Source organism: Eleutherodactylus coqui, chromosome 1 (genome assembly GCF_035609145.1).
Source record: "Eleutherodactylus coqui strain aEleCoq1 chromosome 1, aEleCoq1.hap1, whole genome shotgun sequence".
Lineage (NCBI taxonomy): Eukaryota > Metazoa > Chordata > Amphibia > Anura > Eleutherodactylidae > Eleutherodactylus > Eleutherodactylus coqui.
The window spans coordinates 461,642,891-461,655,855 of NC_089837.1; the positions used below are offsets into that span (position 1 = coordinate 461,642,891).

The 12,965-nt window shown below is 44.5% G+C and overlaps 1 protein-coding gene across 2 annotated transcripts; it reads right to left on the reverse strand.

Moving 5' to 3' along the window:
* Window positions 1–2,742: 2,742 nt before the first annotated feature.
* Window positions 2,743–11,971, reverse strand: SMUG1 (single-strand-selective monofunctional uracil-DNA glycosylase 1). 2 transcript variants are annotated; one of them, XM_066584277.1, is made up of 3 exons: window positions 11,907–11,971; window positions 6,256–6,541; window positions 2,743–4,935 (listed from the first exon to the last, which is right to left on the reverse strand). In XM_066584277.1, the coding sequence occupies exons 2-3, from the start codon at window positions 6,517–6,519 to the stop codon at window positions 4,408–4,410; spliced, it is 792 nt and encodes a 263-aa protein (XP_066440374.1). In that variant the 5' UTR covers window positions 6,520–6,541; window positions 11,907–11,971; the 3' UTR covers window positions 2,743–4,407. The 2 variants fall into 2 exon arrangements, with proteins under 2 accessions (XP_066440374.1, XP_066440375.1); XM_066584278.1 differs by lacking the exon at window positions 11,907–11,971 and adding an exon at window positions 11,495–11,578.
* Window positions 11,972–12,965: the final 994 nt, after the last annotated feature.

Consider the following 12,965-nt stretch of genomic DNA (forward strand, 5'->3'; position numbering starts at 1 on the left):
CGCGTATATCAATGGGACTTTATAATGTTAAAAACGCATCACAAGTTTGTGCTTTGCGATTTTTGTGCGATGCGCTTTTAACATTAACAAAGTCCCATTGACATTCAAGTTAAAAAAAAACGCAAGTGTGTGGGAGCCCATACGCGGATTTGTCTACTGGATCCGTGAAACTAAAGTTTCCGTTTGAACTATTTTGCTATCAAAAAAAACCCAAACGGATCAGGTCAAAGTGGAAATCAAGAGGCTGAAGAGCCTTTAGCTGTTTATGAGGCATTCTCTCATATACAAAGACCAAAGCTAGGTAATAACCACCAATGTCAGCCATCACAACACTCACAGGGTCACCACCCAGCTTTCCACAGACCTTAAAGAATATATATACCTACATTGTTACTGCCCTGTAAGTATATGTATTTCCGCAGTCCTTCTGGCATTCTATTCCTCAACCAGATTGTGTCACGCTGCATGGAAGACTAGGTGTATATTATCAGTAGTGCTGCATGCCAGCAATTGGCGCGTCCTAGAGAAGACTGGTCACGCTGTTCATAAAGAAGAAACATATTACCGGTCAGAAAAATCATTTAGGAGACATTCATGAGCGACATTTCAAACCATTTTAATGCATGAAGAAGATGTGGTAATACACATAGGCACCGAAAACACTAACAGTCCATAGAAGAATCGCGCCGCTCGTAGCCACAGCACTTGCTGATACTTACACGAACTTGGTCCTGTTGGCAGAAAGAATCAGACGCGACAAAACAGTAATCTTTTTCCCTTTAATTAGGAGAGAACGGTTTACATAAGCAATGAGAATAGATGGGCTACTTTATTAGCGCAATAAAACAGTCTGCTCGTGCCCCTTGCCTCACTGCACCTTCTAGACATACATTAGGACTTGTAACAAGCCATCCGCCTCGTCTTATTGCTACCCAGGCTCTTCCCTGTGCGCACCAGGTTCTAAAACAGAAGATGCCAACAGCACAGCATATGGCAAGAGCAGAGCTGAAATCACCTGCTACCAATGCGTAAGTCTCTCCCACCACACAGCGGTGGTTAGTGAAGCAGCAGAATTGATGTCATAAAAATTTCCGTAGAAGGAGACGACATCCTAGAAACTTTGCGGGAAAAGCAAACGGACGGGAAATATGGACCAAAAAAAACACTGACAAACCTGGAAAAACTTTTTAAAAAATTTCAGTAAAGGAAATAAGAATTACATCGAATTGTCCAGAATCCAGTATTTTGTGGTTATGTAAAACGCCAGTTCACAGGAAGGTGATATGGAAACCATATTGCCGCGCCATTAAAAAAAATGGATGTTTGCAAGTGTGGTTTAGGAACTTGCCTATTTAACGATGCATGTAGATTACACAAATGTTTTACTATTAAAGTTTTTCCCGCATATTAAATCGCACCTCCAATTTCACACAAAAAATGACTGTAGTGCGTGACACTGCAACACCGTCGTATTTGTAAATGATTGCATCCAGGAATTTAGGGGTTAACCCACAGCATGGACCGGGCGAGGTGTGCACTGTACTAGACCCCACGATGCGGTCTGCCATACTGAAGACGAGAGCAAGCAGGATTCTGTTTGGTTACCTGCAGCTCATATACTGACCAGACTGCGCACGATTATATGCCCTGCGCTATAATAGTTTTTCTTGTGAAATTTGATGTCCACTTTAAGGGTTGATTCACATGGGTGATTTAGACGGTACTGTCCGTAATTACCAGTGACTGCACACAGACAACGCACTGACTCATTATAGTCGATTGGGCTGTACAGGGATGCATTTTTTTTATTTGGATTGTAAAAGTAAACAAGAAACAAACAAGAACATTGCAGCGTGTCCTACTCTGCTCCACCTTCTCCAACAACGGTCACCTAATCAAGTTAATAAGTGTGCAAAAAATTCATGTGTGCTTAGTTTTCACTAATCATCTTATATATAAACACAAAATCTGTTTGTGGCGTATACAAATCCACAGTTCTGGTCCGATTTGAGTGTTCTTCAGCACCAGGCGGCAAATACTGGCGTAATTAAAAGTTGAAAACTCCACGACTTCCCCTGTTATTTTTTGTTGTCAATAGCAACCAATCACAGCTCAGCTTTCAATTCTTATACTAAGGTAAAATGAAAGCTGCGCTGTGATTGGTTGCTATTTCTTATACTGCTGAGGTAAAATAAAAGCTGCACTATGATTGGTTGCTATGACACAGATGACACGTTAGAATGGATTTGTTTTTCCTACATCAAATTCCTCACCAAAAGGTTTGGTGCAAAAAAATGCATTTTCCAGACTGCAAATCCCAACAGTTAAATCTGTGGAGACAATGAGCCAGTGAGGAGGAACGCTGAAAGATTTCGGCTCTGAAGCTATCCAAATTGTAAATGCAAATTGGAGTATAATTTTGTCTAAAAGTCATAATGAACTGAAGACTAAGGGCTTATTTAGATAACCGTATATCGGCTTGGTTTTCATGCCGAGCCGATATACGGTGTCCTTGTCTGCAGGGGGGGCAGGATGGAAGAGCCAGGAGCAGGAACTGAGCTCCCGCCTCCTCTCCGCCCCTTGCCACTATTTGCAATAGGAGGGGGTGAGACGGGGACAGAGCTAAGTCCCACCGCTTAGCTCTGCCCCCGTCCCGCCCCTCCCATTGCAAATAGTGGCGAAGGGCGGAGAAGGGGCGGAAGCTCAGTTCCTGGTCCTGGCTCTTCCATCCTCTCCCCCTGCAGACAAGGACACCGTATATCGGCTCGGCGTGAAAACCGAGCTGCTATACGGTCGTCTAAATAAGCCCTAAGGTATATAAAAGTATGAATATAGATCAAAAAGTTACTAAAGGAGGTTTTCCAACATATTTAAATATGCTTTTTACATGGCTAAACCAAATGACAAATGCGCCATTCCCTCGCCTCCAATTACCTCTTTCCTGGGACATTTCGTTTTTGTACCTTAAAGGGGTTCTCCATGCAGATACTTTTAATGACCTATCTACAGGATAGGTCATCTATAGTTAATCAGCTGAAGAGGCTACTCCGGACCCTGCTGATTGGGCGCCCAATGTCAACGATACAATACACAGGGGTCGGGGCGGAAGCTGTTGCTCCGACCCGTGTAGTAGCTGGTGCTTGTAATTGCAGGCGCAGCTGTCATTGATGCGCTTGTAATTGCAGATGCAGCTCTCAACTTTATGAGAGCTGCACCTGCAATTACAGCATTAATTGTGGCATTGACAGCGTGCGCCAAAGCGGTGGACCCCAACTGATCAACTATTGATGACATATCCTGAAAATAGGTTATCAATGATAGTTGTGTTGAAAACCCCTTAAAATCATATTACGGGATCACGGGAGCCACCTGAAGCTACATTGCACATTGGTGTTCAGCTGCCACAATCACATGATAGCTCATGAATGTTACAGGCAGTGCAGGAATTGCACAGAATTAATACAGTAAATATATTACAATTCAGTCATTTAGCCACGTTAAATTATAGTTAAATATGTTGACAACCTCTTTTAAAGAGGACATGTCAACTACGCTGGCATATCAGGTTTAGTAAATACTTCTATTTTTCATGAAATTATAATTCTGGAGCACCTTAAAACTCCACATTGTGCCATTCCTGTTATTAGTACTGGAAACTTATCAATAAATAAGACAGCCGGGTGTGTTTCACAAGGGGAGCGGTAACACCCAGTTGTCAAGTTATTCACAGATCTCCAGTAGGAATTACAGAGGAACGCACAAGACAAAATGTACGAAAAGTTGTTCCGACATTGTAATTTCATGGGGAACACAAGTATTTATGAAAACAGGCATCTTGGAAGAGCAGACAAGTCCTCTTTAACTTTTCACTCTATATGTAAACTGAAGATATATCCAAAGGGGCACATACTTTACCATTCTCCGATAGTACACACATTTGTTAGAGTTACAAGGTGAAAGATAATGCTATAAACTGCGAAATAAATTAGTTATATTTTGCAGATCTGTCCAATCACCTTCATAAAACCACAGGTGTGATTCCAGGGCATTGGGGGCTTTAGCTTTACGTGGAGTGTGAAGGTCACTCAAGAAGAGGTAACGCAATGAACCTTCCATCTGTTCCTTGTTAAGTTCCAGAGTTACTTGGCAGTTCTGAGCCTCAGAGACTCACAAGCAGCTCGGTAGTCACTTCTACATGAATTGGGAACAGTTTTGAGAAGGTTAAAATTATTTTCTGGAAATGGAGTGTATATTACATAAATATATACATCAATGGCACTACAGTACAAGAACAAACAGAATATAACATACATGATCTCACATATATGTAAACAACTGGAATGCACATGGCAAATAATAATGTAGTGTGTGGGCAACCATTCTGTTGAATACTGATGGCTGGTCCAGTTAGCTGGTCAGTAAAGGCAATACTCCTAGCTCCTGGAGCTGTGTCCTCACCACACTGTCCCATCCTTTGTTGGCTAGTGGGTTTCTAGGGGACGGGTGCATGATACCCTTCACAGACACTTCCATCCCTTCTCCAGCTAAGGCTTTCCTTGCTCGTTGCTCTGAAAACTTACCAACCCCGATCACCATTTTGACCCCAAGTGTCTTGACAACTTGGCATAAGGCTTCATCGCAGATATCTAGGAGCAAGTCCCTCTGTGCTTTCGGAAGCTCAGTCGGAGTCAGATTCTTGCCGGACTGATTCATAAATATGAGAGGGCAGTGGTTGTGCACAAAGCAGTGTTTGAAGAAAGTTTCCGGTTGGCCACAGATGGACTTGAAAAAGCCCCAAAAGCGAGCACCACTCACCTCGCTGTTGGGACAATCAAAGCCACGTATAGGTCTTTTTGGATGCTCCACTTCTGGTTTATAGACGTTTCCATCAATCTTAAGCCAGTCACGTACATGATTAACTTCCCCGAATGGAACCTGAGAAAATATGTTGTATACAATGGTGAGAACATAGATTTTTGTATCAATGGGACACATTTACGAACATTAATGCAACACAGTGGAACAATAGTTTGAATACCATGCGTGTATGTCTTATCTGCATCGCTCACCGCATTACATGCATGAAAACATCGCTCATGTGTGGGACCCATGATATGAACTTCTAATTATTAGCTTAAACTCTGAAAGAAAGTTTTGCCCCATTCCCCCTGTGAAGAGCTTATGTGGTACAGTCCATGCAGAAATTTCTGCTGCATGAAATACTGACTCCTGGAGAGAACAGAGAGACAAGTAATCCCCAGCCGTCACAATGAGATCACATAACTCAACTGAGAAGGACTCCAGGAACTTTCCGATAGAAAGGAATGACTAAACAAGGTAATGCTAGCTGAATTATATTACTTAATGAATGAAAAAATAAGTACCAGGATGGCCCTTTAATATGGTGTGAACGCCATTCTTTTCAATGTCATTGTACTATGCATTGAAAAATATGCCTCGATGTGTCTTTGAGTAGACATGCCCAAGGTGCGGGGAGGATGCTACACATTCGGCTAAAATTTTATGTACTTATGCCTTATAGGTCTCGTATGCAAAGACATCATCCGATCTAAGACATCATTAAAACTAACTTTTTTTGTTCCCCCCTCAAGTGTATTGTGTGCAAAATCAGACGTTTGGATCCTTACATAACATGCCTATTAAGGAATCAGGGCAATCATATGAAAAGACTTGTTCCAATTTGGCTAGCAATTTCTAGCAACACGTAGCCACATAATTCTTTCCCTAAGCTGAGGCATGACGCAGTTTGGCATGATCTCAAAATTATCACACAGCTTAATAAAGGAATGGGGCAGAGAGGTGTAACCAATTATCACAGCCAGCAAGACTGTCTGACCTTTTCATATAGTGTCATTCCTCCCACTCCCAGTCAGTCTCTCCATCTGCCATTAACAGATTTCTTGCTCTTTTTCTGAGCATCAGTCTGTGTGTCAGGCCTGGTATTTATAGAGCTGTGGATACAAGTGACTAGGACAACGTTGGCAGAACTGGTATAGGGCAGGTAGACTTTGTAATGAAGTAAACCTTGACAGATTTATGACCGGATTGGAATGGATGAACGAATGCTTAACAAGTGTCTGTATCAGCGATGAGTTAATGGTGCAAAATGCCGAAGACACCTTTAATTGAGCAATTTTATGCAGGTTAATATGGCACCGATGCAATTAAATGTGAAAAAAAAAAAATCAATCCATCCCCTTGGCACAAATTAACCTCCTTCAGTGAGGATCTTACCCCTGTCTGAGCCATGCCGAATGGTCCAGGGTTCATTCCTAAGAAAAGAACTTCCTTTCTGGAGCGGCAGTACGTCTGGACGTACTTCTCGTGAGGGTCCCAAGCATACAACAAAGGGTTGTACACGTACTTTACCGGATCCTGAAAGAGCAGATTTCCAAGCTTCAAGTTCAACTCTAATTCGACTTGCAGGAAGCCATTAGCGGGATCCTCCGCAGCATATCGGTCAGTAGATACATTAGACTGGGACTGAGTGGCAATCATCCTTCTTCTGCGCTGCGGCTGCCTGTAGGACATAAGGGCCTACATTTAACAGATGGTCTTACTCATCAAAGTGAAAGATTCATTAGACATTTTTTAACTTAAAATCTTATTTTATGGTTTATTTAATTGTTGCTTCATAATGACGGTCCTATTTAGATGGCTTTCAGCCACTTTTCAGTTGCCTGTCTGTCTCTGGGAAAGCTGGATGATGACCACTGTGGGCATAGTTATAGCTTCCACTAGAGTTGTCACCCAGCTCTTCTAGAATCCTCTACTCTCATGTAACTAAGGAGACCGCTCATTTAACTTTACAGTCTTATTAATTCTGCAGAACAGACTGACAGGTTTCTTGTGCCATAAATATTCATGAGGCCCCAGCAAGCTGCCGGCCGTTACACTACTCCACAATACTCTGCAGTGATCCTGCAAGGGAGAATAAGTTGCCAAGAAAGGGCTCTGATCAGTAGTGACAATGTATCCAAAGTGTGTGAGGGGCGCCTCATGCGCTCTGAAGCCCACCTCCGTCTCATTAGAGGCTATGCGGTTGTTCTGTCCTTTGTTGGCGTGTATTCACAAGAGCAAGTGTGATTTGGGGCGATAAAAAGCTGACCGCTTTCCGTAGGATTTAAATGCAGCTTTCATGTGTTTGCTCTGCATTTTTGCGATTGACAGGTGTGATTTGCATCCGTTTTACATTCATTTTTAATATAATTTTCTCTGTTCTGCACTTCCTGTTTTTTTTCCCCCCATTATCCCATAGTAAGGGACCATCCACATTATCATACGGTCATCCATAGAAAGCATACATTTTTACTCAAAAAAATGGGTGAAGAAGTAGTGTTTAATGGAACTATAGGCTATAGTGGGCTATAGGTTCCCATAGAAGGGACGAGCTGTGGGGCAAATGATGTCTGAGGGTGCGGTCACACGAGCGTAGGCGTATTTACGTTCGCACGTGCGCAGCGTATAATCGCCGGAAAGAACGTTTTTCGGCGATCATGACCAGAGCTAGAAAGCGTATTATCGTTTGTTCCTACTTTGCAAACTATCTTTTCGGCCATCGAATATGCGTTGGCGCGTATTTCGGTCGCGTATGTTCCGGTTTTTTTTCGGGTTGCCGTTTTTACGCGCCGTAAAATTGCCCGTGCGAACGAATACATTCAAAACCAACGCCTCAGATGGTCACGTATATACGATTGTGCGCAAAAACACGCCGTTTATGCGCTCGTGTGAACGCACCCTGACACTTGTCCCAGTGATGCTCGCTACTGCGCTATTACACAGGAGCAAGTATAGCTGGCATCGCTCACAGCGCTGCAGGAATGGAGGTGGGGAGCGTTCACCCCACCCCCCGCCGGCCTCCATTCACAGTAAGCAGACTTTTCATATCCGTTTCTCACATATATGAAATGTAACGTGCGCGTGTCAGTATGGTCGGGCTCTAACATGCGTTAAAAATGGATCACACTCGCATGCATTTGAACAAAAATCGCGATTTTTTAAATATGGACTATCTTAATGAAGATTCCTATGTGTGAATTACAATGAAAAGTTTATTTTTCTCTTTATCTCAGGCTTGGACAGAGCTCACACGTGAAAATCATCTTACACGGCCCAATTATTATATTATCGAAGTCATTCCCCCATCATGGAGCGGCGTAAAAGGGACATCAATCATTATAAGCAAACAGCAGACTTCTTGTCCATCATCTGAACATAAAATGCCAGCAGTTGGACCCCCAAGATCAGATACTTACCCCCTATCCTATAGAGAGGATATACCTTCTTTTCATGGGACAACCCCTTTTAAGTAGTATTCAAACCACAGAAATGTGTCACTGTTCCGTGTTAGATTGGTGGGGGCTTCTTTTACCTTTTTACAGCAGGCCAAGCAGCTTTAAAAAAAAAAAAAAAGGTCTTGCCAAAGCAGCAGCCCCCATTGACTTTATCCCGTTTTTTTTTTTTTACTATACTCTCCTATCTTCTCCCAAATAGCCTCCTCTTAGATCTGGCTCTAGATGCTCTTAATGTATCAAATGGTGACAGTGAGTGTTAGGGACCCCTCACTTGACACATTGACAGCGCCAGGAGTCGGACCCTAGAAAAGTCTGCCTAGGTGATAGAGGGGAGAATAAAGATAAAAATGAAGATATGGAGCTGCTGCTGTAAGTGGTGCAGAAGATCTTAGCCATCGAGGGGTTTATTTTAAAGGGGTTTTCCAGTTAAATACTATTTATGACCTATCATGAGGATAGGTCATCATTAGTTCATCAGCCGGGGGTCTGTCGCTCAAAACCCCAACTGATCAGCTGTGCGGGGGCATGCTGTCAGAGCCACAATAACACAGAGGTCGAAGCGGAAGTCGCCTCCCTGACCTCTGTGTAGTGGCCAGAGCGGCTCTCATTGAAATCGATGGGAGCTGTGCCTGCAGTTACAAGTTCCGGCCACTATAAGGAGATCGGTAGAAAGGCTTCCGCTCCGACCTCTATGTATTTAGAGCAGAAGTCTCTGCGCCAACCTCCCGTGTAGTGGCCGGCGCTTGTAACTTCAGGTACGGACTTTTACGGAATTGGCAATACCAAATTTGTATTTTTGTTTTAGGATTTAGATTATTAAAAATATGGACAAAAGGGGGGGTGATTTTAAAAACTAGTGCGATCAGGTAGGAAGTCTATCAAGCCACCCCGCGAGGATAGCTTGATAGGCATTCTACCAAGACAGCACTGGGGTCTTGGTAGAATGAAGAATTGAAAGCAGCATTTTAAAGGGTTAACAGCTTTAATCAGAGCTGTTGCCAGCGTCTGTGGTGTATTAAGGGGGGGGGGGGGGGTCGCCAAGTAAATTAGCTGAATCTGAAGCCTTGTTAATGGGAATTCTAGAATTCCTGTCCACGTTGTGTGAAAAGGATCCGCAGAGTAAACGGACCTGCATGTGGATTATAAATGCACAGAATGTCAATTTATGCTGCGAATTTCCATAGTGGACTTCCCTGCTTCCAAAGAAGAGGTCAAATTCACAGTGAATCCGCATCAAAATACCCATTTGGTGAGGATTTTCTCTTGTGTGAACATGCGCTACGGTCAGTTTTGGACGAGTGTATTGTAAAACATCTGTAATCCAGGTCCATAATAGACGTTACAGATGACATTACAGCCATATGGCCACAGTACCTGATCTGGAATTGCCTCGGTGTTGGCTTTATTTGCTACTGGCCAAATACTGATCTCTGTTGCCCAACAGAAAAGAATACCAAAACAAAGGTAAAAAACGGCATGCTGCATTTTAGAAAGCGGCCATGAACAATGGGGCCATGTGATACACACACAGACCTATATGGTATTAGGGCCGTACTGTGGTTCATAAAACACTGCCCGAATATGGAGCACAATATGCTTGTCTGAGAACAGCCCGCAGCGTTTTGCAGCAAAATGTCGCATTTTTTGTAGTGTTTGCAGCAAAAACTACTGCGGCCAGAAGAAAACTGAACACTGCGTTATTTTAGGTGGCCTTTTTCCTTACTTTTTATGGGGTGCACAAATGCAGAATGTTATAACCGCCTTCATACAAGCAACAAAAATCGCTCGAAATCTGTATGTGTTGCGAGACGCACAAATACGAACCCCCCTCATAGGGCCGCACACAGGAGCCATGTTTTCCTACATGGCACCACGATGCGGGAAATAAATCGCGGCATTTTTACCCTTCCTCCGTGCTCCGGCATCGCAGATGGTTATCAGTGCGGCCGGTGGTGGCATCGCACCACGATCATATCTGCGTGAGATTTGTGCATCTCGCGGTGCACGATCTCGCACGACTTTCTCACTCATGTGAAGCCGGCCTGACTCTGCCGTCAATGGGAGATTACAAGGAAAACGGAAAGCAATAGTTTTTTCCTTTCCATTTTTGTACCATGTTTTATTTGTGAACTTGCGCAGAGGGCAAGAGACGAGCGTAAATAACAGGGAAGGGGGGGGGGGGGTGGAGATAAACCAAGCGGGACGAAAAAAAAATGATCAATTGAGAAATGTTGAAAAACAAGTGCGAAACGGTAATAAACGAAAAAAAAAAAAACACAACATACTTTTTTTTTTTGGGATCCACCAAAAACCCCAATAGCTTTCTGTCTGTTCCCGTTTTGTATAGTTCTGCTTTTTGTGAAATGGGATCCGCTGGGAAAAAAAAAACACTATAATGAGAACTCCGCCTCAGGGCTTATTCAGATGAACGTATATCGGCGCAGTATTCACGCCCGGCCGATATACGGCGTCTCTCTCTGCAGGGGGAGGAGGCTGGAAGAGTCGGGAGCAGGAACTGAGCTCCCGCTGCCTCTCCACTATTTGCAATGAGAGGAGGCGGGGCAGGGGCGGAGCTAAGTCCTGAGAGTTGGCTCTGCCCCATCCCACCCCTTCCATTGCAAACAGCGCAGAGGGGTGGAGGAGGAGGCGGGAGCTCAGAGCACTGTTCCCGGCTCTTCCAGCCTCCTCCCCCTGCAGGGAGGGACGCCGTGAACACACGGCTGATATACGGTCGTCTGAATAAAGCCTTAGAGCATAAACCGCAGTAGTGCCTCTGCATACGTACTCGCACAAGCGGGCATGCGCAGCACACCTGTTTATATTTCTGGCACCGTTGCTTAGCGATGATGCGAATACCCGCAGCCGCTACACAATTGCGGATGGTCTGCGGGTATATTCACAACTGGCTCTACCTGGCGTATAGACGGGGCAAAATACAGGCGGACCAATCACACAGGCGTACAGAGCCCTCGTAATACGCAATTCCCGTACGGCTGTGAGCCCGGACGTAAAGCGTAACCGCACTTTTCGAAAAAGACTTTTCCGATAACATTCGGACACACTAAAACTTTTGATCGCAGGACGTCCGGGGGGCCGAGACCCCACCGAGCGCTGGAATGAGGCGGTAAACGCACAAGCACCCCTGTGATATGGCAGAAGGATTTCAGAAGGGCGCTTACACTATAAAGTGATGTGCACTACAACATAATAAATGATCACATCTGGACTATCTTCATAAATAAGGCAGGAGCTCCCAGCGGGCGCGGGCGGCGAGGAGGAGGAGCATGGCGGCCGCTGTCATCACAAGGAAGGGCTGCTAGGTCACGTGACATCGACATTCCCGCCTTTTTCTTTCCCCCGTCTGTCTGCATCCTGTTAACTCAAACATGTCCGCCGCTGCGTCTTCCCTCCCTACCATAATGCACCGCGGCTAAACACTACTAGAGCGCAGCCGACGCCGCAGAACAATTCCCGTCACTGTGTTAACTGATACATAGAGGACACGTGACTGCTCGCACAGCAGCGCAGCGGACCTCAGAGCCGCGGCCTCACCCTACAGTACCGGCAGCCAGTCCTTAATGAGAAAATTACCTCAGGAAGACGCTCGATCCTACAAGGCTCAAGGACCTTTGATGATGTCACGGCCACGTGATCGGTCACATGTAGGGGAGGGATCAAGTCGTGGGCGGAGCTTCTACGATTGTTGGGTCATGTGAGGAGTTCGCGCATGAGCAGAGAGGATAATGAGTGTAATGTGTACATGGGGGAGGCTTGCTGCAGAGCTGACTGTGCGCGTAGCAGAGCTGTGTGTGTCACTTACCAGACGTAGCACAGCTAACTCTGCGTGTAGCAGAGCTGTGTGTGTTATTTACTATACAAGCAGCAATGGAACTAAGTAGCAGAGCTGTGTGTGTTCTATAGCAGAGCTGTGTGTGTTCTATACCTGTAGCAGAGCTGAGTGTGTTATTTACGTGTTCTATACAGTAAATCTGGTATCTCCGTAATCGTACCGACCCGCAGAATACAGTGCAAGTCTAATTTTTACAGCAGCTTGATCGCTATAAGAACATCGCCCCCCCCCAAAAAAAAATGGCGGAATTGCATTTTCTTTCCATTTCATGCCACTTATTCACATCATTTTTTGCACTGTTTTGCATTTCCATCACAAGAGCCGCAAAACAGCAACAAGTTTCCTATCACGTCCCGTTGATTTTACTGGGATTTTCCGAGCTCCATTTATACTCGGTCGATTCCATAACTTCTGATTTTGTTTTTTTAAATAGAAATAATAGCGGCGAGCGCTGCGTTATCGTTGCCTGAAAAACAGGAAGAACACCATTTTTGTTTTTTAACCTATAGTCAAAGGGTGACGGAATGGAACGGAAAGGTTTCCATTTGCTTCCAGTTTTGATGTCCATTCAAGGGTGTCTTCACACGTGCGGAGAGAGAGAGAGAAAAAGGGACCCGGCGTCCCACATACAAAAATGCTCGAGTCTCCCATTGTAGTCAATGGGGTTCGTTACTCAAGTAGAGCTCTCGAATTATCTTAGAAGAAACTGCTTCTTTCTCCTCTTACAAGCTACTCCCTCCCCCCCTCCTCCCCAGTACTAATTATTCACTCTGCATGTACTAATGAAATCCATACATAAA

What these genes read in the sequence shown, in the direction of transcription:
- SMUG1 (XM_066584277.1), bottom strand. Translation starts at nt 6,519, where the DNA reads ATGATTGCCACTCAGTCCCAGTCTAATGTATCTACTGACCGATATGCT. An exon ending in TCGGCATGGCTCAGACAGGG is followed by an intron (nt 4,936 to 6,255) that starts GTAAGATCCTCA and finishes ATATTTTCTCAG; the next exon opens with GTTCCATTCGGGGAAGTTAA.